The 25,602-nt window shown below is 40.5% G+C and overlaps 2 protein-coding genes across 24 annotated transcripts in view; both read left to right on the top strand.

Annotated features, from left to right (window-relative positions):
• BAZ2B (bromodomain adjacent to zinc finger domain 2B) overlaps positions 1–9,554 on the top strand; it is a 115,791-nt gene extending 106,237 nt beyond the window's left edge. For 8 of the 14 annotated variants that reach the window (XM_032692938.1, XM_032692951.1, XM_032692947.1 and 5 more), the window contains 9 exons: positions 421–697; positions 873–1,028; positions 1,445–1,605; positions 2,507–2,817; positions 3,203–3,338; positions 4,961–5,107; positions 5,816–6,075; positions 6,746–6,889; positions 8,081–9,554. In XM_032692938.1, coding sequence (XP_032548829.1) covers positions 421–697; positions 873–1,028; positions 1,445–1,605; positions 2,507–2,817; positions 3,203–3,338; positions 4,961–5,107; positions 5,816–6,075; positions 6,746–6,889; positions 8,081–8,234 — 1,746 coding nt within the window. In that variant the 3' untranslated portion in view covers positions 8,235–9,554. The remainder of the gene's footprint in view (positions 1–420; positions 698–872; positions 1,029–1,444; positions 1,606–2,506; positions 2,818–3,202; positions 3,339–4,960; positions 5,108–5,815; positions 6,076–6,745; positions 6,890–8,080) is intronic. The other 6 variants (XM_032692950.1, XM_032692949.1, XM_032692948.1 and 3 more) reach the window with 3 other exon arrangements.
• Positions 9,555–10,764: 1,210 nt separating this feature from the next.
• WDSUB1 (WD repeat, sterile alpha motif and U-box domain containing 1) lies at positions 10,765–25,602 on the top strand. 10 transcript variants are annotated; one of them, XM_032692963.1, is made up of 11 exons: positions 10,765–10,781; positions 13,529–13,941; positions 16,957–17,141; positions 17,635–17,736; positions 18,428–18,521; positions 20,111–20,144; positions 21,835–21,875; positions 21,973–22,079; positions 22,950–23,129; positions 23,939–24,079; positions 25,210–25,414. In XM_032692963.1, exons 2-11 carry the CDS (start codon positions 13,544–13,546, stop codon positions 25,368–25,370), a joined length of 1,443 nt encoding a protein of 480 aa, XP_032548854.1. In that variant the 5' UTR covers positions 10,765–10,781; positions 13,529–13,543; the 3' UTR covers positions 25,371–25,414. The 10 variants fall into 10 exon arrangements, with proteins under 10 accessions (XP_032548854.1, XP_032548851.1, XP_032548853.1 ...); XM_032692960.1 differs by lacking the exon at positions 10,765–10,781 and adding an exon at positions 10,850–10,868; XM_032692962.1 differs by lacking the exon at positions 10,765–10,781 and adding an exon at positions 10,989–11,006.

The following is a 25,602-nucleotide window of genomic DNA, read 5'->3' as shown; positions in this document are numbered from 1 at the left end:
TATATCTTCATTTCTTTATTTTTTTTTCTGTTTCTAAATGTTGGTAACTAACTACAGAAGTTGTATAATACTAGATTAAGATGTGTAAAATTAGGTTAGTCAATGTATGACATTTTGTACATGTATTTCGGTGACTTGATTTGTCTTTTAGGTTGTTGGCCACTGATACTAAATGGAAAGCAAGTAAATAAAAATTAGTTTTTAGAAGTGTGATACACCACACCCTACCTTTAAAAGCTGTTATTTTGTTAGCATTAACAGGACCCTAATAGGAAGCATTTACACGCCAGTGTTACGTTAGTTTTTCTGAAACCAGTTGAAGTACTGAGTAAAGACCTCCTTTATATTTTGATTATTGTTTGATAAATAGCATCATAATTCAAGTTTCTTGGCGATAATAATGGTATTTGTGCTCTGTAGCAGATGAAGACTGGACTGCCTATAATGGGACTTCAGTTTTGTGGATGGCCTACGGGCGTTCTTACTTCAAATGTCCCATTTCCGTCTCCTTTACCTGCTCTTGGATCAGGGTTGGGATTATCAGAAGCGAATGGTAACTCGTTCGTGGCATCTAGTGTTCCTGCAAGTAAAAGTGAATCACCAGCAGTACAAACTGAAAAAATTGCTTCTACCCCTTCTACAGCAGCTGAAGTAGCCAAGCCAGTAGATTATCCTAACCCGAAGCCTATACCTGAAGGTAAGTCTAATACAAAAATAAGATGGAACTATGTGAAAGGATAATTTCTACAATGCCACTGTGATGTTAAAATTTATTTTCTTTTTAATAATTTTCCTATTGATTTTCTAATCTGATTGTGTGTGATCACATGAAAAAATGCCTGCAAAGTGTTTGTATGCTTATCTTGATTTAGAAATGCAGTATGGGTGGTGGAGGATTACTGATCCAGAGGACCTAAAATCTTTGCTTAAAGTACTGCATCTCAGGGGAATAAGAGAAAAGGCCTTACAAAAGCAAATACAGAAACACATGGATTATATCACTCTGGCCTGCATCAAAAACAAGGATGGTATGTAGCTGATATTTATATTACACATGGTATTGGGGCATCAGACAACTGCTTAGAGCTTTTTGAGATGTGTTTAGAACAGAGTGGCTGGAGAAAAAAGGTAAAGGTCTCCTTGTCTGTAGTTGCATTTTCACCAGCCTTGGATTGGAGAAATGCCATTGCATATAAATTGCTCTAGTGAGCTCTTTCCATCTCGGTAACACTCTAGCTCAGCCTTGCCTTTCCTTCCCTTCTGGCCTTTAAATTGCAAGTTTGAAAGCGTACAGAATTTACTGTCCATACTAGGTATTTTAAGAATAGTACACTTCTACAACAGTTCTTCAGCATTTGACTTGAGTGACGGGTAAATCAGCTTAGATTTACCAGAGAAGTTACAATGCTAATTAAAATAATAAAAATGTGATTCTCAAATACAGTTGCAATTATTGATACCAATGAAAATGAAGATAACCAGGTAACTCGGGATGTTGTGGAAAACTGGTCAGTAGAAGAACAAGCAATGGAGATGGATCTTGCTATTCTTCAGCAGGTGGAAGACCTAGAGAGGAGAGTTGCATCAGCTAGTTTACAAGTTAAGGTAAAACCAACTTTTAGTAAAATGTCTCTTTAAAATAAGCGGTAAGAATTTAAAGCAGGTAACAGTCCTTTTGCTGGTGGTAAGTGCCTTCTTACTCCATCCTAATTGCCTGCAAATAAAACAAATACGCTGCCGCAGTATCCTGGAAATTTGTGTTTGAAACATTTTATTGCCGTTCAGTCTTCAACTGAAGGTGCTCAGAGTGGCATTTCCTGGAGTGTTGTCCTGCAGTGCAGTTCTCTGCATGTTTTGTTAACTTCCTGTAAATGCACAGATTGTATTGCACACACTGCTTAACTCTCAGGGGGTTTGTCACAGTTTTGCCTGGTTTGTGTGACTGTTGCTGTTAATACTTTCAGAAAAGCCTACAAGCACATCATAATACTCTGCTCAAGTATTGCAGAGTCACGGAGAACATGTGAGTGTTGTGAGTGTGACAGAGTTAAGAATTCTCTGGAATTTGGAATTTTTCCAAGGTGGGTGTAAGGTTATCAAGTTACATACGTTTGGTTATAGTACAGATGCAGTGTTTGGAATCTAGTTTGGGTGTGAGGTGGATGTTATTTCTGTGTGACCAGTGTATACATTGTTTCATGAGCCTGCTGGACAGGTAGACCTGATCTGGTGTTTCCACCAATAGAACAGGATACTTCACAAGGGGGTAAGAATGTTGTGTGAATAAAGGTCCCTTCAGAAAGTCTGGTAATGCTTGTATTTTTTTGATTAATTATTTTAGTTCTCTGGATATTTTGGAAACTGTCTCTACAGATGGATTACAAGTAACCAAGATCTACTGGAAACAGCGCTTCAGTTACTTAGTTTGATTCCATAGGACAGTTCCTCTGTTTACACACTGAGTTAACGGCACCCAATAAATGCACAAACCTTTCTGTTGACATAGGGTTGGCTGTGTCCTGAACCTGCATCAGAGAGAGACGACTTGGTATATCGTGACCATAAGTCAATTACTAGATTGCACAAGAAGCACGATGGGGATTGTGCTGGAGGCGGAGAAGGCAGTGCCAGCTCTGTAGAGCGGAGGAGTGACAACCCTCTAGATATAGCTGTAACCAGGCTGGCTGACTTGGAGCGGAACATAGAGAGAAGGTATCTGAAGAGCCCCTTAAGTACCACCATTCAGATCAAACTGGATAATGTGGGCACAGTTACTGTCCCTGCTCCTGCACCATCCATTAGTGGTGATGGTGACGGGTAGGTCATTGAGATTAACTTGAAAAATTATTGTGCTTCTTTGCTAATTGGAGCCTATTTTCTTATTGCCTGTTATCTATGTACTTTCTTGTATGTCTGTGATCCATATGGATCATGTTATTCTGCATGGTGCTTTGTAAAGATTTTTTTTGTTATGTTTGTTGATAATCTTGCAAAGTTATCTTATATTTAACTGATTGTGACTAAGCTTTGAGGCACGTAGCCACAGTCTGTGCACTACATGAAATTTAGTTGCTTAAACCTTATACTTATTGGCTGTGTACGTTTTGTCATTGCTTGGCTTTCAGTGTGATAATGATTGTTCCACGTTTCAAATGAGCAAACACGCGTGTGACCTACTTAATTTCTCTGTATCTCAATGCAGAACTGAAGAGGATATTGCTCCAGGGCTGAGAGTGTGGAGAAGGGCATTGTCAGAGGCACGCAGTGCTGCACAGGTAGCTCTGTGCATTCAGCAGTTACAGAAATCAATAGCATGGGAAAAATCTATCATGAAAGTTGTAAGTATCTAAACTGCTTTCACTCTTATCCTCTTTTCCTATTTTAGACATTTAGTTGCCATGGGGAATAATGCATTTGTTATTATTTCACATGAAACCTCACACAGTTAATCCGTACAGTGGGCATAGATGAATAAGCCTAATGGAAAAGATTGGCCCTTGCTTGCCAAATTCAGCATCCTGAACTTGATAAGGTAAAAAGCCCTTGTAACTGGTTACTTTAAGATGGTAATTATTCTCTGATGATGACATCTGCGTAAAAGAGAGTCATTGCTGGCTCCATCTGATGGAAGGTACTCTGTCTGATGGAGTGTTTCTGATCTCATCCATGACACAAGCTTTATGGAGGTTCAGCATCACATACCCCAGTTAAGGACTTCATTTTTCAGAAAGTTGAGATGCTCCCAGCATGTGGCTCCTTTGCACTCACAGTTCTCACAATGGAACATACAAATTGGGCACACAATTGGTGTGTGAGCAGACAGGCCAAAGTACCTGTTTCCTTGTAACTTAGCATGTCAGTCTGTGATAACTGCATATACAGAAAAAGCACGCAGAGAGAGGGCCTGGGTCAAAATTTGCATGGTCCACTGAACCTCAAAGTTCTGAAAACAAAACTATTACTACAGAAATAGTGATTATGATGTGGTCAAGTATGGCCAGTGGTGTATAGTGAGTGCCAAAAGTGATTCTTCCATTTGTGGTCTCCTTCCTGTTTCTGTAATTTCTGCCAGTCCTATACAGATTCTAATTACACCTGGACAATTAAAGGATGATTGAAATAAAAACTGTAATGTAAGGCTGTATCCTTTAGTTTATATAAGTTTAGAGTTGTATCTTCAGTGCAAAAAGCTTATGAATTTGGTAGGAGAGCCTGAAAAGGCATTTGAACGTTTCAAGATGCAGTAATTTATTATCCAGAAAGAAAAGTATCATTCTCAATTTTATTGAAATATTCTCTGCATTTAATTACACAGTAAACATAAGTATTTGGTGAAAACATTTGGAGTTCTTTCAAGTTCCTGAAACAAATTTCTAGGTATAGGGGAGTAGCAAAATCACACAGTGTATGTAAAAAAATTGACAATCCTGTAGATAAGTTAGTGTGAATTTTAGGAAGTGATGGGATCATTTGTTTTGCCTTACTGAATTTGTTCACAGCAGCCTTTGGATAAGATCGTTACTGGTAATTATTTGGAAATACTCTTGTAAAATATAAATTTTCTTTATTAAGTAGCAACTTACATATGCAGTGTGGGCATAAATGAAGAGTTCTGAGATCATATGTGTGGGCCAGAGGGTTTTGATAGGTCTAAAGATACCTTTACTTATCACAGACATTAATGAATTACAAAAAGTGCTCATACTTCTGTGTGCTGCAGGAAACCTATCTTTTAATGAATTGCTTTTCCAATGTGTTCCCAAATGTAGCCTTTAGATCAGTTCCTCACATGCTGCGTATATTCCTTTTCAGATGTGATCATCAGTAGATTCTGACTGGGGTAAAATGAAAGGAATTTTGAGAGTGAATTTTTGTGTTTGGAGGAGAAGGGTAATTTAGGTACCATTCCTGTGTTTCAAAGTTTAAAAATGGAATTAAAACCATTTTTCATGAATTACAGTACTGCCAAATTTGTCGAAAGGGAGATAATGAGGAACTGCTGCTCCTGTGTGATGGCTGTGATAAAGGCTGTCACACCTACTGCCACAGACCCAAGATCAGCACCATCCCAGATGGGGACTGGTTCTGCCCTGCCTGCATAGCAAAGGTAACACTCCCTGGCAGGGGGAAGGGACCTGGGCTGAGTGACCTGTTATACATGGGACAGTTACAGGTGCTTTTATCAATAGAAATAATGGTCTGTGTGTTTTGTGTGGGGCTGCCATTAAATGATGAGATTAACAGTTTTATATAACTTGGATTTTAGTGGCAGTAAAGGCTACAGTTTTATTTGTTCTAAACTGTGGGGGTTTTAATGTAAGTAGGTACAGAATTTTCATGCTGATTCAACAGCGTAGTTTTTAATTTGACTTTTAGAATTTATTCAGTATTTATCTTGCAAATTTCATCATTGTTGACAGACCAATGTCTTAGAATCTGTTTTAAAAGAAAAATCAGAGAAAAACCCTTGGTAAATATATTTTTTTAATTTTATGTGTTTATATCAGTCTTTTAGGAATAGACATGTGTTTGTCCAAAGTGGTGCCAGCTCGGTTTGTTAGGAGGTACTGTTTTACTAATCTGAATGTCAGGGGCTTTTCTATTTTGTCACAAGTTGAGAACCTAAATCACTAGTAACAGGAATTTCTGCAGCCTTATTTTCCTTCAGAGAAGAGCAAAAAGTGAATAATCTCTAATATTAAATATTTCATTTGTTTTGGTGCTTTTGCTTCTGATCTTTATTGCTGTCTATCAATGATAACAGAGGTTTCTGTAATTTCTTGGTTATTACTTATTTAAGTTCTCTCTATTGTAGGCAAGTGGTCAAACTCTAAAGATAAAAAAACTTCAAATCAAAGGGAAAAAAAGTAATGAACAAAAGAGAAGCAGGAAATTAGCAGGAGAAACAGAGGATGAAGATTCTGCAACTACAAGCGCCTCCTTAAAAAAAGGAAAAACAGACCCTAAAAAAAGAAAAATGGATGAAAATGTTTCTGTAAGCCAGTTAAAGCAAGAAAATTGCACTGCTGTTAAGAAACCTAAGAGAGATGACTCCAAGGACCTGGCTGTATGCAGGTAAAGTTTCAAATTCTAAAGTCAGGGGTAAGCCTTGTTGAAATAAATAATGTCTGATTCTTTTTATCCCTGTTCTGGGGAACAAGGACACTGTTCTTTGTCATATTTATATAGACATACATACACATAATGCTTCTTCCAAGAATGGGACACATGAACCCCAGTAGCAGTGGTACTGACAACTTTCCCAAGTGTAGCCAAGACAGTTATCCACTGTGATTATCCACTGTGTCCAAAGGGCTTTGCTTTATGGAGGAGGGCACAAGAATCATCTTCTGTGATACCATTGCTGGTCAGTCAAAAGCAGTGTAGTTTAGCCTTGTCACAGTTTTGGAAAGTCAGTATTAGCACCTTTTTTACTGGTTTGTGAATGGTTTACATTGAGGATCAGAGTTGCAGAGCCATGTTTTTCTTTTGGAATGCTGACCATTAGAATTTCTTCTTAACATAGGGTGCCTGGAGAGAGAACTTAATGTTATTGTAATTACTCAGTTAAGATGTCTGTCTTTATATATATTGTTCTGAGCCTTTCACAGGGCACAGAATAAAGTGCTTTCCTTTTATAAAGTGAATAGTTTGGCAGTGCATGATGAATTTATAGAACAATGGAAAACCTCTGTAAATGTATGAACAGCTTAAAAATACTGGTTTTAAACCTTATTTTATTCAGCATGATTCTCTCAGAATTGGAAACTCATGAAGATGCCTGGCCTTTCTTACTTCCTGTAAACTTGAAACTTGTTCCTGGTTATAAGAAAGTTATTAAAAAACCTATGGACTTTTCCACCATTAGAGACAAGCTAAGTAGTGGACAGTAAGTAAACCTACTGTAAATTTTACTTTACGTTTTAAAAATAATATTAACATACAGTACTTTTTTTTAAAATTCGCTAAACTGTATTGATCTGCCTGCTCTGACACCTCTGTGGTTACATCTGCAGTAACAGTAAAAATTCTTAATTATATGCTTTTTTTTTTTGCCATAACCAAGTGAAATACCATGTTAGGTGGGAGAACCTATGGACTGGCTGAAAAACAGTAAAACTGCCAGGTCAAATGCACCAAAATGATCAACAGCAGAAACTTTTCTTCCTCATCTTTTTTTCATGGCGACATCTTAGTGTTATTACATGTCAGAGAGAACCATCTGTGTGGGCTTTAAGAGTCCCTGTAAATGATGTGGATGTGGAGTGACTCGGCAGCTCTGTTGTGGCCACACTCCAGCAATGGTGGTTAATCATTTTATAGTCCTAGAATTAGACAGCACAGCTTCTAAAAAAGAGCAAGACAGAGTATTACTCTGAGCCCTCCCCTCCTTGTCATAACCCTGTGCTCTAGGACTCCCCAGCACCAAGGCACATCTTGTCATCTGTGAAGACTGAGCCTCTTCAGGCTTTTTCTCCCATGAATATGAGATTTAAATGCTCTATATGTGCTCATTGGTGTTGGTAGACTTGTAATTTTTATTCTTTTTTTTTTATAATTTGTGTGAATATTGGAGCATTCTTTGGGCTGTGTATTGTTTGAGGTAATAAAAAGAATAGCAAAGGCAATGTTCATGATTATCTGGGCAGCCTTTTTTTGTGCCCATTTGTTCCTCTTTTAGGTAAAGGCAGCTCTACTCATCACTTACTTTGAAAGGACCCTGAGCCCAAGAATAGATACATAAATGGAAAACAGCCATACGTTTTAACTAGAAAGCTTTTGAAGGGAAAGGAGAATTAGTTTTTAAACAAGTTTGTTTTCCAGTACAGGCATGAAATTCTACCTTACAAAGCTTTTGGGGAAAATAACAAATACAGTGATGAGAGAGTATTTCCTTGCACTGACATTCATTTTCCTGTAAATATTCAAATCAGAATTTAAAAATTAAAAGTATAATTAGCATGTCAAACATTCATTGAATTTTCACTGATGTTAAGAAAGTTCTTTCTCATGTAGTTGAAGTGGTTTTCCCCTTTGATTCTCCATGTTCCAAAAATCATTCACCTTTTTCTTCTTCCAGGTACCCTAATCTTGAAGCATTTTCACTTGATGTCAGGCTTGTTTTTGACAACTGTGAAACTTTCAATGAAGACGATTCTGACATAGGCAGGGCTGGCCACAACATGAGGAAATATTTTGAAAAAAAATGGACAGAGATTTTCAAAGTGAGCTGAAGCTACCAGAACTCTTATCTTTTCTTTTTTCTTTCTTTTTTTTTTTCCATCAAATGAGGACTGAAGAGACCAGCAATGTGAACTGTATTTACATGAAAGTGCAAGGCACATGTGTAACTAATGACTGGGTTTTTTCCTTTAAAATATCACAGAATTGTGATACTAGTTTTAAAGGCTTCACTCCTACAGCAACCATGGCCCCTTGGTTATTGGTTTGTGTGTTTTAACGAACTAATTTAGGTAGAACAGGGAAGCACACCCAAAGAATTTCAAAGAAAGGGGTGTTATAGTGCAATAGCAATTTATCAAAACGCACTGAATATTCAACCACCAGAGCTCTACTTGGGGAAATGATTCTCTTTTCCCTTTCAATAAATATCTATTTTTCATTTTTTTACTTTGTAGTTTATTTTTTAGTGAATGTATTTAATTTTATGAATTATTTATGATTATACAGCATTCAGAATCTTCGTTTTCTGTGAAAAGGAAGAATTAGAAAATTGCTTTAAATGTTGAAAATACAACAAGGAATGTTTTAAAATATAAAACAAAGCCAAGTAAAACTGTTTACACTGATGTGCTGTGAAAGCACTAAAAATTAAACTTTACTGTAGAGTTACAAGTACATTTATATATATGTTGCTGCATCACTTGAGTAGTTAAATTGTATTTCAAGACAGTGAAGAAAAATTGAGACATGTATATACTGTTCATTATTGTTTATATTAAGTCTTGTTTTAAATATGTATGATGTGTACATATTGTTTGCAGACATTATTGTTTATGCCTTAGGAGGATGGTAGCATTTTATTTTAGTCTTAAGGTAATTATAGCTCTATGGCTTGTACAGTAATTATCCTCTACCAACACTGTGGAGTCTCCTTAATCTTGGTAGTGCCTGCCTTTGAAACAGGGTGTAGGGGATATTAGTTTTCCATTTTTCTATTTTGTTATATAATTTCAAGCCACCACGGCCTCAAATTCAAGTATAATCATTTGTACCCATGTGGAAGAAAATTGTGACAATTTCCTACGCACACAGTATTTTTTCATAGAAACATTTCCCTCCATTTGCCTTGCCACAGAATAACAGAAAAAGACATTTGTAACCACTGTGTTTTATCTACTGTGTGTTGTGGTGGCCTGTTGGGGCAGATAGATCAGATTTTTTTTTTTGTACTAATGTAAGAGTACTTGAAGTTTTATTTAAAAGAAATGTTGTGGAAAGGTAGCATTCTTTTTCTTTTCCTTTTTTAGGAGTGTTATTTTTCACTAGTATGTGTGGCACGGATACAATAAAAGACTGTTTTGCAAACCAGATTTTCTTGGCAATTTTAATACTTCAGCTCCTTTGTATGTAGGTGTTTTGTTTTGTTTTTTAATATCTTGGGAGTCTTGCATTTAGTCAGTTCTTCCGGGGCATCTAATTCTCCTGGCCTTTTAATGGTGGTTCCAAAGAGGCGATTGCCTTGCCAGCGGTCAGAGAGCAGGTCCCGCCTGTAAATGTCCTGTCAGTAACTGAGGGAGGCCTCGGGGTGTCCCCAGGGCTGGGGTGGCAGTGCCCTTAGGGTGGGAGTCGCGTGTCATGGAAACGCACCCCGTGGATAATGTGTCTGAAAACCACTGGCCATGTAAAGTTTTGTCCCTTTTTTGGCCTGTAGAGGGCATTAGTCATAATCCTTGTTCTGACTGAAGAAAACAGAAGAATTACAAAGGGATATTGTGGAACACCAGTACTTATAGCTCTCTCATAAAGCAATGTTGGGTGTTTTTTGCTTTTAAACTAGGCCTGCCACGTTTGAGCCTTGGAGCCTTGGTTTATATGCACCCTTGCTATTATTGTTCTTGTCTCTACTGAGAAAGAACAGTCAGTACCTATTTTTTTAATGAAATGTTTGTTTCCGTTGCCCTCCCCAGAATATCTTGTTCAATGATATTTTTCTTTTCTAAAGTCTTGTTAAAATAATCCATTATTACGTAGAATAAAAAATTCATATCTGGGTGTCAGGCAGTTTTGCATTCTAATATGAAGTCCCCCAGACTGCTCCACACCTTTCTTTTCATGACCTTTCTGAAGACTTCAGTAAAAAGGTTTGCTGACATGTACCAGAGGTGTGAAGATTAATCAGTGTTGTGAATGTGTGATGGTAAGCTTGCTTAGATAAATCCGAAAACTAATTCTTCGATGAAAAACAGTCTCGGATTCTGTACTGGACAATGCTTTGTCTGCCCTACTCGATCTGTTAGTTTTTTGAAATGTCAGAGCCAGGTTACCAGCGACACTACATCCATACTTGGATTTTTTCAGCTTGTATCCTAATTCAGCTCAGCAGCTGGGAAGCTGAAGGCAGTAACAGCTACTGCGGTGATGCCGGTGAGACAGGTTTCAGCCAGTGAATCACACGGTGTGCAGTCAAATACCGTGCCGTAAAACAGAACGCGACATGGTACACGCTGAACACGGGAGGGAGATTATTACATAGCAGGGAATGCTTCCTGGGCACAGGGTCACTCCGAGGAAGTGACTGTATCTTCCTCGAAAAAAAAGTAGGTGTGGTGATAAACCGTTTATTTTAAATGAGTTGCTGAGCGTGTATCTGGATGTGGCGCGGCAATGGTGTGAATTTCTGACAGGTGCTGGGAGAGCTGTTTGTTCAACTCCCTTCGCGCCGGGACGGGCGCGGTGCCGGTGCCAGGGCGGAGCCGGCGGGGGCCCGGCTCTGAGGGTTCGGCAGCAGCCGGAGCCCCGGGCCCGCCGCCATCTCCTCACAGGTGCCGGCAGAGCCCGCGTCGCGCAGCCTCAGCGCTGGCGGGGGTGTGCGGCCCGGGGGAGCCGCGAGAAGGGCCGAAAGCTGCACGACCCACGCCCGCGCCGCCTCAGGGCCGACGCTGCTGGCGGCGGGCAGAGCGACTAACGCAACGCCGGCTCCCCCCGCGGCCGGCGCGCCGTGGTGCGGCCCCGAGCGGGGCGGGCCGGCCCGGGCTGCGCCACGTCGGGAGGGCGGGGGGGAGCGCGCGTGCGCAGGGCCCCGGGCAGTGAGGGGCGGCCGAGGCGGGAGGCGTCGCGGGAGGTGCGGGGGCGCCGGGAGCGGGCGGGGTCCCTCAGCGCCGGCCGGGGGCCGCCGGGGTCCCTCAGCGCCGGCCGGGGGCCGCCGGGGTCCCTCAGCGCCGGCCGGGGGCCGCCGGGGTCCCTCAGCGCCGGCCGGGGGCCGCCGGGGGCCCTCAGCGCCGGCCGGGGGCCGCCGGGGGCCCTCAGCGCCGGCCGGGGGCCGCCGGGGGCCCTCAGCGCCGGCCGGGGGCCGCCGGGGGCCCTCAGCGCCGGGGGCGGCCGTGCCCCGCGGCCGCGGTGCCGGGCAAGGCGGTGTTCACGCGCCACTGGAGCTCGGGGTAACCCCGCCGGCCTCCCGAGAGCGGTGGGCTGTGTGGGGGTGGGCTGTGGGCCATAGTAACAGGGAAGGGGCTGTAAGCCGTATCGAGAATTGCTGTCGCTTTTCATGAGGGCAGCTGCTGGGGGCTTACGGACTTTGAAAAAAACATGTAATCGCCAGAGGAGGTGATGCCGTGGTGCTGAACATTTCTCTGGTGACGAACGCTCCCGGTGCTCCTCGCTCTCTCAGCCATTTTACTGATACTGAAACATCTCGTTCCTAGGTTTGCTTTCCTGCAGTAAGCTCCTGAAAGTCTCATAACAGTGACATTAAGGTCGCTTTTTCAGCCTCATCTTTCTAGATGTCAAGCTTTGTCTGACTCTTCAGTTTCTCATAATTGAAGAAAGTATGTTTATTTTCTTTCTACAGATCAGACATGGTTGACACTACATCTCCCTAATGGTTTTAAAGAGAATAGTAGTAAAACTGTGAGAATCCTGAAGCTACAACAGGGAGTATGCAATGATTTGGTCTTTAACTAAACTGGCCTGCCATACACTGCCTGAGGAGAACAGGGATTTTGCCCTTACATGTGCCTTTGTGTCTGTATGTGTACATACATACCTGTGCATGTATGCATAATATACATACTTGTATGTCCACATACATACAAACACGTGAATATAAATTTATGTTTTTAAAATGTATGAATTTATATGGTTTTATTTGCAGATGCCTCAGCATTGAAATTGTTCAGAATCAAACACTTATCTAAACCAGCAGACTGTTATTTAAGTTAACTCAATATAAATAGTATTACTGCTTTTGTTCATTATAAACATCTTTTTAGAGTTGTGTAAGCAGTTTGTTTTGGCTCAATGCTTCCTTATTCTCAGGAAGCTTGGCTGTGATCTGCAGCATGGGAGTAACTGGTTGAGATGTGCCTTTTCGGAGATTTCCCAGAAATCGCTTGTCTGGGAAAACGTGCGTGATGTTCATATTTTCCTTTGCTGTTCTGTGTAGCAGCAAATGCAGTTTCCTGAGAGGTTCAGATTCTGATCACCCATTTTGACTTAAATGTTTGTCAACTCTTGTCAAACCTCAGGCTGTTATTGCTGTGATGTTTTACCATCACTACTGTTGCTGTCTGTGAAAGGAAGGAGAAGGAAGCTCCTGGACAAATTCAAACACAAAAGGAAGAGAATGGAAGCAAAGACAGGTAGCATAGGAGGATACAGAAAGATTGTTCGAGTAGTCAGGGATCAGATTGGGAAAGCTAAAGTCCTGATTGATTTAAATCCAGCTAGGAATGTGAAGGGCAACAAGAAAAGCTTCTGTAGGTACGTTGGTGATAAAAGGAAGACTAGAGAAAATGTGGGCCTTCTCTGAAAGGGAATGTGAGACCTGTTTACCTGGGACATGGAGAAAGCTGAGGGACTCAATGGCTTCTTTGTCTGCGTCTTCACTGTGAAATGCTCCAGCCACACTCTAGAAGAAGGCTGGAGGGGGACTTTTTACAAGGGCATATAGTGATAGAAGGGGGAATGGATTTAAGCTGTGAGTAGGTCTAGATTAGCGATTAGGAAGAAATTGTTCCCTGGGAGGGTGGGGAGGCCCTGGCACAGGTTGCCCAGAGAAACTGTGGCTGTCCCTGGATCCCTGGAAGTGTCCGGGGCTTGGAGCAACCTGGGCTGGTGGAAGGTGTCCCTGCCCATGGCAGGGGGTGGAACAGGATGAGCTTTAAGGTCCCTTCCAACCCAAACTGTTCTGTGATTCTATGCCTAAATGATGCTTAGATGAAAAATTTGCCTTTGCAAATGAATTTTCTTTCCTTTTTTTTTTTTCCTGGAGAATGTGTCTTTTTAAGGGAGTGTGTTTCATTTCTGAAATAGGGAAGTTAAGTCTGACTGTTGAACTCTTTTTCAGATTCTTTATTTGAAAATGGCAACATTAATTCACAGTTTATCAGATCACAGTGATGACGTCAACTACTGCGCCTTCTCATCGTCGTGCTTGGCTACGTGTTCCTTGGACAAAACCGTTCGCGTGTATTCCCTGAGCGACTTCGCCGAGCTGCCGTACTCTCCGCTGCGCGGCCACACGTACGCCGTGCACTGCTGCTGCTTCTCGCCGTCGGGCCGCGTGCTGGCCTCGTGCTCCACGGACGGCACCACGGCGCTGTGGGACACGCGCGACGGCCGCCGGCTGGCGGTGCTGGGGCAGCCGCGCGCCAGCCCCGTCCGCGTGTGCCGCTTCTGCCCGCGCGGCTCCCGCCTGCTCGCGGGGGCCGCCGACGGCACCCTCGTGCTCTGGGACGTCCAGTCGCTCCAGCTCTACAGGTCAGTGCCAGGGGCTCTCGGCCGCGTCCTGCTCTGCAGGAGGGTAATGTGAGCGGTGTGCTGTGCTGTGTACGGGACTCGCAGGCTTACGCTGCTGATGGGTATCGCGAAGGAACGGGATAGGACTTGGAAGACCCTAAGACTGGGAGAAATGCTGAGTCTTTTTTGGGTTTTTTGGTGGGGTTTTTTGTTGTTGGATTTTGGTTTTGGTTGGTTTGGTTTGGTTCTTTTGGGTTTTTCTTATGTTAATGCAAACTCAAGAAGCTTTAATTTTTACTCAGTTATCTTGCATCTAAATCCTGATTTTTTTTAAAAGTTCATTTTATTGATTTAACATGAAATCATGATGCATTGTGTACTGCATTGCGTCTGGTTCCTAAACAGCGAGTCAGCAAACTGTGATACATAATATATGGTTAGTTAATGGAGCCTGACTGTACTGTGTACTTTATATTGCATTATACATAGTGGTATAAATTAAATATTTAATTACTAGGAGTTTGGAGTCCAGGAAGGTCTTAGAAGCGTGATAGTAATCCAGCAGTCAGAGTTTGGAAACTATGGAGGTGTCCTGAAACCATGTAATTTGAGACATAACAGTGACAGAAAGGATTATTGGAGCTAAATGAGTTAAGTATGACATGGGTTTCCAAGAAGCATTTGAAACAAAGCAGATGATTATATTTATTGATGTTGCACAGTTAAAGGTGTGAACCTTAGAGCAATCTTCTAAATCCTCCTCTACATCTCTATCTTTCAGGAAAGTCTTCAGGCCAGTTGTTGTAATCTGTACTTGGGCAAGACATTATTTAGGTTTTAGAGCTGCAATTATACAACTACTCTTCAAAGTTTGGAAAGTAGTTAGGATTGAGAGAATTGAACTTTCACTTAGGATTGAAGGAGCAGCCATTTGTGAAAGCCAAGGTTGTTTGGTGTTGGTAATCCCTTGTCAAACATATTACTGCTTTTGTGGCCTCTCTGTCTTTGCCTTCCACAGCAGTGATTTAGATGGGAACTGTGAAGTTTTTCAAAATTATTTATTGTAGTTACTTGAAATAGTGTAAATCTGGAAATTTGTCCATAAACAGAATTCTTATAGATTTTTGCCACCGTGGTTTTTCTAATGCATAAAGAAATGCTGAAGTGGTTGTTTTGTTTTCAGACAATAAATAAGTAGTGATTACATATTTTTTTCTTATTTTTATCTTTAAGAAAAATTTGGAATTTCAGTCATTAGTATTCTGAACTGTAAGAGTTTATCTGACATTGTTTGCATTGTAGAGAAGTAAGAAAGAACTTGAACATCCCAATCCTGTCCCTTTCAGCTATTAAAAGGTCATTTCAGTGTGTTAACTGGCCAGCAGTAGTCAGCTTAACTTTAATTATATGTATTTTGGGATGTGTATGTGTGTATGTATTTTCATCTGATGAATTTTTTTTACTGTCATTTGTAATTGCAGATAGAAAAATGCACGTCCTGGTTTTAAACACTGAGATCAATATCACATAAAAATTATCAAGGTGCTTAAGAATTGTGTCAGAGGATGTTAGTTAACCATTTAATGTCAGTCTGTGGTCCTCTGTTTCTTTTGCAACAGTTGATTGTGTTGATGTTGAAGAAGAGAACACCTTTTGCCACACTGTTATGTCACTTGACCAAATATGTGGATGGTAATTAGAACAAAGGTAGCCACTTATTCCTTGTCTGCTCTGCTGTTGTAATTGACTGTTCAAGTTGTGAAGTAAGATGCTATTTAAATAATCTCTGTGATGGATGGAACATCATGAGAGCAAGTTATGTGTATTTCTTGGTGGTCCCTATTTTCTGTTCAGTAGTTCCCATACTAATATCTGGCCCACAAGTCTTAAATGCATATTCTGAACATGTACAGTGCTGTTTATGTTACTGTTATGTTTTCAGAGCAGAATCTGCAACTTTTTGTGTGAAAGAAGGAAAGTTTTAAAAGCTGCACTAAGGAAAAAGGATTCTACATATGAAAATGGGAGTAGTGGATTTGACAGTGTTCTTAATGATAGAATTAAGGGAGTCAGTGCTTTGTAGAAAGTCCTGGGTCTGATTAGCAAGACTCTCAGGGAGAGTTATTGACTTATGTGACATTAAGTCTGACACCTCTCACAGTAAATAAAACTTCTATCAGCAAAAGAGAATGAGCAGCTTCTACAAGATACAATGACAGAGTAAATAGGACAGACATTTCTTGCTGTGTGACTGTTGGTTATGGCTGTTGATTTTCTTCCTACACTTGTAGGTTCAGCTCTGCATGCTGGGCTGGATCTGCTGTCCATTAAAAGGAGTGAGACACTTTCAGTTGACTTTAGGTTATTGTCAGATAAGGTAAAGGATGTCAGGTTGACCCCACTTCCCTCCTGAGGATTGACCACACTTCTGTATCTGCTAGAAATTTTCTTTAAAGATAAGTTCTGCAAAGTGCTTTGGCTTAGTTAAAATAGAGACTTTTTTTCCACATTGCTTTCTCTTGTGTACATGTTGTTCAAAATTAACTCTAAGTAAATCACAAAGTGTTCTTCTCAGCTACAGCTTATGATATGGGTTAGTAGGTGTTCTGTTTTGTCTTTAAAAACAGAACAGAGGAATTGTGGGAATCTTTTTCCCCTTGTTTGCATACATGTAAATCTGTGTTATGATGAAGTGCATTTGTCTTTGACTTTTAAAATGTACCCTGCCGTAGAATGTTACTTTTAAATGTAAAGTCCATGCAAGTAGTTAGAAAATTATCACTCAGTTAAAATTAGTGCCTTGGGGTGCCATCTCATGTTTTTCCTCCTGCAGTCAAAGAGCAGGTGTGTTCCCTGCTGCAGTGCTTATTTGGCATCTCTTTCCATAGCTGGGTTGAGTTTCTCTTCCTTGTATTACCAAGTCCCGATGTGCAGAACTTAGAAGTTTGGCTTGTTGTATCAGATGGTGTTTGATAGATCACTTCTTCAGAATTGTACTTATTCTAAATTCAAGTCCTGTGTACTCTTGCTTTTCAGGTCTGGAAATGTTAAAGATGGTTCTTTGGTGGCTTGTGCATTTTCTCCCAATGGAAATTTCTTTGTCACTGGATCATCAAGTGGTGATTTAACCATTTGGGATGATAAAATGAGATGCCTGTATAATGAAAAAGCACATGATCTTGGCGTTACCTGCTGTGATATTTCTTCAAATCCAGTATCTGGTTAGTTACTTAACTCATCAGGGGAGGAACATTTAAAAAAAAAAAAAGTTCTTTCTATCCTTCTTTTCATGTTATTTTTGTTAGCGATGGTCAAGATACAAATGACCTTGGGAAGAGTTGATGTTTAAAGTATTGTGAATATTTTTAGTAAAAGCTGCGGTCAGGCAAGTGGCAAAGAATGTACTAGGTCAATAAACAAGGTGATAACTTTGAGAACTACTGAACTGTAGAGAAAATTAGTATAACCATAGAATTAAAGTTAAAAAGAGTATGTTGGTGCACTCAGTAGATAGAGGAATCAAACATTTACCATCAAGAAAACTTAAAATATGAGCACAACTCTGGTCTTTATCTAGTTGTTCAGGAAACAGTGTAACAATGATACTGATTTCTTTCTTCTAAGCAATTTTAGATCTGCAGTGATTTTTTGCTGATGTAATTTACTGGTATGCTCTTATTTTCAGTGCTTCTAACTCCCATTAATATATTTTAGTTTTTTCAGATAATGAAAATGGATTCAAATACTTCCAGATGGCTTCTTGTGGACAAGATAATCAGATCAAGCTTTGGCTTATTTTATTTGCAGATTTCTTAGGTGAGTACAGCAATGTTTTTTTCATATACCAATGTCTTAAGTCTTTAGTGACAGTTTAAATCGAAGATCAAAATTATACTGCTGGGTTCACAGCCAAACTAACCACAAGTTGAAAGTTTTCTGAACTGTTAGCAGAGCAGCTGAGGCATTCACCACTTGATGATGCTGCCCCATATAGATTTTATTTAGCCATCTATTTATCGATAACAGTATAAGTAAAGATTTTAAAAAAAATTCTACTGTGGCCTTTGAACAGGTCAATAGGTTGAAACCTCTTAATCTACCAGGCCATGGAGAGGTTTGCTTTCATGTTTCAATATGTCCTGGGCCTTGACCAATTGCTGGAGAAATGAAAAGAGTAATGGTTCCTCCTAAAAGTGCCATGTAGAGACAGGGTAAATGGCCAAAAACATCTACAGAGGGTACTTTTTTGTAATCTCTCTTATCTAAAAGTCTGTAAGGATGAATAGTGTGTGTACAGATATGCATTTAATATCTAAAACACTGTGAGACATGCTAAGACTACAAAGTGAGGAAGTTGGAGATGTTCAAATTAAGTTGTCTCTGTGGTCTTTGTAGATGGTATGTCACAGAGTCACATCTTTGGTGGAGCTTTATGCTTCTAAAAGCAGTCTGTCTTGTACCTTGTCAGATATGCCCATATGTAATAATTTCCTTTTTGTATTTTTAGGTGTTGAATTAAAATATAAATGCACATTGAATGGACATTCTGCCCCAGTTCTGGCTTGTGCATTTTCATATGATGGGCAGATGTTGGTGTCGGGGTAAGCAGCACCTTGTGCCTGTGGAAAGCACGGGGGAGTGAGGAGGGCGGAGGGAGCCGTGTGTGAGGGGAGGGCTGGCTGTGGGAACAGGGAATGCTGCCCCCAGGAGCCGTGTGTGAGGGGAGGGCTGGCTGTGGGAACAGGGAATGCTGCCCCCAGGAGCCGTGTGTGAGGGGAGGGCTGGCTGTGGGGACAGGGAATGCTGCTGTGTGTGAGGGGAGGGCTGGCTGTGGGGACAGGGAATGCTGCTGTGTGTGAGGGGAGGACTGGCTGTGGGGACAGGGAATGCTGCTGTGTGTGAGGGGAGGACTGGCTGTGGGGACAGGGAATGCTGCTGTGTGTGAGGGGAGGGCTGGCTGTGGGGACAGGGAATGCTGCTGTGTGTGAGGGGAGGACTGGCTGTGGGGACAGGGAATGCTGCCCCCAGGAGCCGTGTGTGAGGGGAGGGCTGGCTGTGGGGACAGGGTGGGAACAGGGACTGCTGCCGGCTGTGGGCACGACCCCCATGGTTCCAGGCAGCTGTGAGGGGAGGGGGCTGGCACAGGGGGTTCTGTGTGGTCAGACTCAAAGGGCTGGTTGATGCTCAGCAGCAGCTCCTTGCTAGTGGCTTTCCTCAGGGACCAAGCTGTTGAGAGAGGAAGTTATAAATAAGGTGGGTATAATCACTTATGGTTTTATGAATATTAGTGACTGTATGCTTTTACTCTGCTCTCCTCATGAAAGGTATTTAGTCACTTCTAAACTAAGTGGTAGCTTGAAGTAGCAAATACAGTGGTTCCACTCTAAATTTTAACTGTTTTATTTACAAAGACTTCCTAAACTGAAAGGCTGATGTCTTGCAAAGGAAAAAGAAAAGACTACAATTGCCAGCAAATAAACTTAAAACTAAACAAACCCCAGGAGACAATAGCTTGCTTTGACACTTTGCTTTATATTCTTTCTAAGGGAGTCTTTTTCAGTATTTGAAGATCATTATGAATGTTTGTGATGTAGAGTTATTTTATTTTCCCTTAGATGTACAGATTATTTTCACTTACATTGTCATAAGTGAAATGTCTGTCCCATAAAATCTTTCAGGAAATACTGCTGCCATGGTAAATAACTGTGCAATTTGTATTTCATGAAATATGTATGTACTGATTGCACAGCTGTATTTTATGTATTGCATGACACAACTTCCTCTGGCTTGTTTTGCAAATGGAAAGGTCTCAAAAATAAGAAGGGCTGAGAGTAGATCTCAGACAGCCAGACTGTGCCTATGCTTTACAGATGCTGCTTGCAAAGACATAAAGTAGAGATGGTAGAGACAGTGGGGGCCAATTTGCAAAAGCAACTGTGCAAATCCTTTGCCTCAGGAATTCTCATGCAAGGGCAGAGTTTTCGTATTGACTGGTTTTTACTTCGCACTGGTCAGTGTTGTTTAAGGTGGGCACTGGTGGAGGGGAGACAGATATCTAAACTTTGCATCAGGTGTTGTTAAAAAATATGTTTGATCTTATATTGTTTGCAAAAGGTTTTTCCTCCTTTCTTCATGAAAAACAGTTTCTTTTTCCCTCTCTGCTTCATTTTAATGTCTGTTTTTTTTAAAGGTCTGTGGACAAGTGTGTCATAATCTATGAAACTGTAAGTATAGCATAGTACAGACCATTCATTGGGTTGTTGTCTTTTAATGTCAGTACTGCTGCAGTGTCTTATCAACATAAAGGAATACTGAAGAATAGAAACTATATAATCCCAAATTGTTTACTGTGCGTTTGGGGGGAGGAGTGGGAGTTGTCTAAGGAAAAGCGTCTCTTGAGAATTGATCAGTCTTTTCTCACTTTTTATCTACATTTTGAGGATTTGTTGATTTCTCTGCAGTAGGGTATTATTCAATTAATTCCATACTTACAAGTTATGTTCATATTGAAGCAGAAGGATTTTTTGTTTATCCTAACATGCCTAGCTTCCAAAGCAAGGAGGAGTGTAGCATTTGACATAAAATTGGGAATGGTGATCATAGAAATTCTTTAGTTAATTATATATAAAGTGCAGATAAAATAGAAGCATAGTAAAGAAGTCAAGAAAATTATGTTAAATACAGTGTCTTCTCCTTAAAACATACAGTTTAAGCATTTTCTGTAGTAACGTTATTACATCCTTCGTGGTTCACCTGTAAGTGCTATTTACCTCTAGTACTTTCTAGTATTAAAAAAAAATAATTTTGCTAAAAATGGAGGATGAAAAAATTTTAAGCTTCTTCAGCTTGCTCTGCACATACCTATTGTATTGATACAATTTTTAAATTAGTGTTAAAGTTTTTCACCAAAATCACTAATATGATACCTGCACAGTTTTTAGTCCAGTTATTTTAGTAGTCTAAAGTTTAGACAGGTATGTAAGAAGTCCTCCAGAGTTTTGGAGCTTCAGAAAATTAAAAGATGCACAAAACCACAGCATAAGTATTTCTTAATACTGTTTGTCAGCTTTTGTGGCCTTCGGTTTTTATCAGATGGGACAATAACTTTTCTAGTTGTGGATTCTCCTCTGGAGATGCTCAAACCCCGCCTGGACACCTGCTGTAGGTGGCCCTGCTTTAGCAGGGGGTCTGTACTAGGTGATCTGCAGAGATCCCCTGTGATTTTGTGGGGAAAAGTGGGGACAAAAAGCCTTCATGGGACAGAGAGAGATTTCGGCCTAAAATAGGGCACTTTGATCATGTTGGGCAGCTCAAACTACTGGAGTGCTGACTGATCCATTAGTGATTCTGAATAACTGCTCATCATCTTCCCACTTCGTCTGTACCTGTCAAAAAAAGGTATCTTTCATAAGAGGGAAAATCTTTCAATCATAAATTAAAACTGTGGAAATTCAGGAATTTGGTTTTTATTGATATTTAGTGGCCAGATAGGAGAACCACTGCTGTGGTTAATTACTGGTCCAGTTGAAGGATCGTGGCTTGAATCTCTTCCCTTTTGGTCATTTCTAATACCAGATTTGTAAAAGAAGTGTTTTTATCCCCACGAACAGTCAGCCAATATGGATGTAATTCATTCAGTTGGGGTTTCTGGCACGGTTCTCCTGCATGTTCCGTGCTGGCTGATTGGGAAGGGTGGCAGTGCCCCAAGGAATCCAGGGGGGCTTCAGGCAGGAAATTCAAGTTGCAGTTTGCCTCTACTGCTGATCAGCTTTGTCAAGGCTGTGTAACTTCTCTGAAGGTAACTTGTGTCACCTTTCAAGAGGCAATATTCCTTACTTTGAGAGGAAGCATGCAAATGAAGAAATGTTCTTTTTATTCTTTAAGATTTAAAATTACAAAAACTCTTTGTTACAGAGTACTGGCAATACCCTTCGTACTTTGTCTCAGCATACCAGGTAAGAATTCAATATGATTATTCTGTTTCACTGTTAATAAAAGAAATTAAGTCTTTTTCTCATGAATTTTCACACTGTGTTCTTTTTTTATTTGCAGATATGTTACAGCTTGTGCTTTTGCACCACATAGTCATTTACTTGCCACGGGCTCAATGGATAAAACTGTGCACATATGGCAGCTGGACCTTAAGCAACCCTCTGCAGGTCAGTGTGTGAAGTGTTTGTAATTTGTTCTTTAAATTCAGAGCACCTTCTGAAGATGCAAACCCCCCACATTCTTACCTGCAGTTAATGTGTAACCTCAGAATTGTGTGCCTGTTACTGGTCTTTCCTCTGAACTGACCTGATTGAAGGCCTACAAAGGTATTTGGTTATTTTTTTAAAGAAAAATATACTAGATGTATCTTAATTTGATTAATCTGCTGTATCTTCTTTTCTGATATTTGCCATTGCTTGCTCTCTGGACAGCATTTAAGAGATGAATATTGTTGCCAGAGCGCTGAAAGACTTTTTGGACAAGCATAATTTGTGATGGGTTAACCAGAAAATATGCTAATTGCAAGCATAATTGTCATCAAGAAAAACAGTTTACCAGTTGTTACAGGTGAAAAAAAGCCAGGATAGCTACTGTTACAAAACACATCAGCACCCAAAATTTGTGGAACAAAGGTACATATGATCTCGTTCAAAGCACAAGAATAAGTTTGCGCTTTAGTCTGCTTTCTGAGGAGGTGTGAGATGGTTCCACTTTTCTGGTTTTTAGTTATTCAGTTCGGATTTTACAGACGTGGGCATCCGAGAGATTAAATTCCTCTAAACTTTGAAAATTGATAGGTAAAAAGACAAAAATTATCATGCCTCTTCCCCAGAATAATGTCTAATAAGCATTTCTTTTATTAGATGGAGAACGTATTTACTGAGAACACTTAAAACCAGAGTTCATTAATGACATTGTTTCTTAGAACTGGGGGGGTTCATTATTGGTTGTTTTTTGGGGTTTGTGGGTTTGTTTTGTTTGATTGGGGATTTTTTGGTTTTTGTTTTGTTTTGTAACTGTCTTTTTCATTTCCAAAGGAAATACTGTAGAAACTGAATCTAAGGTGGCTGTTGAGGACTGGTCAGAGGATGATGTTTCAGCCTGGCTCTGTGCACAAGATTTAGCAGACTTTGTTGGGCTTTTCAAAATGAATAATATTGATGGCAAGGAGCTACTGAATCTTACTAAGGAAGGTCTTGCTAATGAATTAAAAATTGGTAAGAGTATGGAAATCCAAATAGTTTTTAATCTTTAAAGGACTTTGAAATGTTGTAATAAAAGAAAGTTAGGAATTCAATACGTGGATTTCCCCCCCCCAAAATGCCTTTTTATTTCATTACCATTGTGTGTGTGTTGACTTGGTCTGTATGAGATCACAGTATCTCTGTGTCTCAGCCAGCTTTGCTGAATTCTAGAAATAACAGGTGCTGGGAATCTGACAGAACTGTCATCCAGGAAAGACCCCTGGCTTCCTCAGTTTCTGCACGTTGTCTTTAGCATTGAAGTAGCCTAAAACTCTGTTGCAGCATCACCTGCTGAGGCCAATCAATTAACACTGACTAGGAAGTCCTGTGAGAACTGAATGTGATCAATGACCTGCTGAAAATAAAGAGTTCTCTGTGGGGAAAGGACTCAACAAAGGTATAAAAATTACGGCCTGACAAAACTGACTTGAAGAATTGTTCTCTACCTGCCACGGCTCAAGCACTTACAAAACAGGAAAATACTCTCTGCCCAAGATGAACAAGATTTTCAGTGCTACTGAAATCCCAGTTTAACTAAATGGTAGGAGTTTATCACCACACAGCCATGGCTCTGCAGCACTGCTGCACCTGTGTTGGTTTTACCTGTGTTGTTTTCCTTACTCAGGTTCCTGTTAGGCAGCAGGAGAGACATCCTGGGGCTGGGCTGGCCGCAGGTTTTTTGTTTGGAGGGTGGTGAGATGGAGCTGTGTCTCCTGAAGCAGCTGCTGACTCTTTGTCCTGCCTGTCTGTGCTGTCTGCTTCATGTATAAATAATTTTTCAGAGTCTCTAGGCCTGCGCAGTAAAATTCTCCAGAAGATTAAAGAACTGAAGATGACAATGATCTCAGTTTCTGTTCCTGTCCCTGATGAGTTCCTGTGTCCTATAACAAGGGAGCTTATGAAGGATCCTGTCATTGCAGCAGGTATGTCTTTACATGACATCAGTTAAAATTACTTGATAATAAAGATAGGTGTGGGAACACAAAAATGGGCCTGTCTTAGCAGAACGATAAACTATTCTAAATAGCTGTTGCAACAGAATAGAATTGTGATAAATGTTTAATTTGCCAAATGACAGCTCTAATAGGGAAAAAAATACTGTATCAAACAGTTTTTCCTTTTTTTTTTAATGTGCCTTTGCAAATATAATTACAAGCCTAATTACATTTTTGGCTTGATAAGTGCAAAATAAGTGCACACAGTGGCAAAAAGCCAAGGAAACCCAGGCTCATTACTACTTAGCACACCATCTCTAGGGCACTTAGAAGTTTGTACTGAAGGAGACTTCTTTAAATTCAGCAAGCTCTTTGAACTGTGCTACACCAGGAGCTTAAGATGTTCTACAGGTGAAACACTCTGTGGAGAACTACTGCTTAGGAGTTCTAATCCTGGGGGCGGGGAGGGGCATACAACCACCAGAAGATCGGTGTAAGTTCTTTTGACGCACCGATTAACTTCAGTTGTGAGGTATCAGACTCCTGAGAATTAAAATGCTCAAAATATGAAGACATTTGCTAACTGCTGGACTGGCAGTGGCTTTACTGAATACAGGGTGAGCAGTGTAATCTCCATCAGAGAGATTTCTGGGGCCACATTTCTGTTCTTTAAGTAACACCTTGTTTAGGTACCAACTGAAGAGCCGAAGCCCTGAAACTGGACAGCTGGTGAAGGCTCAGCAGGGGCCCAGCTCAGGGCTGGGGCAGCCAGGTGGGCACCCACAGTGGTCATGGGCACAGCAAGCTTTAGCTGTGTTAGCTATTTTGTATTAAAGAGCTTTTACTTAACATTATGGATCAGTCAAACTGAAAAGACAGTCTTATTTAACATGTATAATATACTTTGGTGCTTTGCAGTCAGAGATAGAAACATGAAACTAGCCTGAACTGTTTATATTCACAGTAGAGCTTTCACAGACCATGGACTTACTCTAAATCTCAATTTTTCCTGTTTGTATTTCCTTCCTTTCCTTTTACATTTAAATATCTAAAATTTGTAGAGTGCCACAGTGCCCAAGCCTCTGTAATAGGAGCTTCTGTTGATGGTTTTGTTGTAGATGGCTATTCCTATGAAAGGGAAGCAATGGAACACTGGATCAGCAATAAGAGACGATCCAGTCCCATGACCAATCTTCCCCTCCACTCCCTTATGCTCACACCAAACAGGACACTAAAAATGGCCATCACTCGCTGGCTGGAGACTCAGCAGAAATGTTAAACCACTTTGCAATTCTGTGTAGCTAAAGGAACTAACTGTATAAGAAACAACTGGGGAAAAAAAGTTCTATTTCTGGTCTAATCTGTGGCTGTTTCAAAAAAAACCTTCACTGGTGGAAGCTCCCAGAAGAACTTTTTTAAGTTATTGGTTATTTTTCCTTTGTGGTATTTCTGTTCAAGAAATGAAGTAATAACAGTTTTTCAAATAAAGTTTTCTTAAAATTTTCACTACA

This window comes from Chiroxiphia lanceolata, chromosome 7, assembly GCF_009829145.1.
Source record: "Chiroxiphia lanceolata isolate bChiLan1 chromosome 7, bChiLan1.pri, whole genome shotgun sequence".
Taxonomy (NCBI): Eukaryota; Metazoa; Chordata; class Aves; order Passeriformes; family Pipridae; genus Chiroxiphia; species Chiroxiphia lanceolata.
Note: the sequence above shows the minus strand (reverse complement) of the source record. Positions and strands in the feature narration are given on the sequence as shown.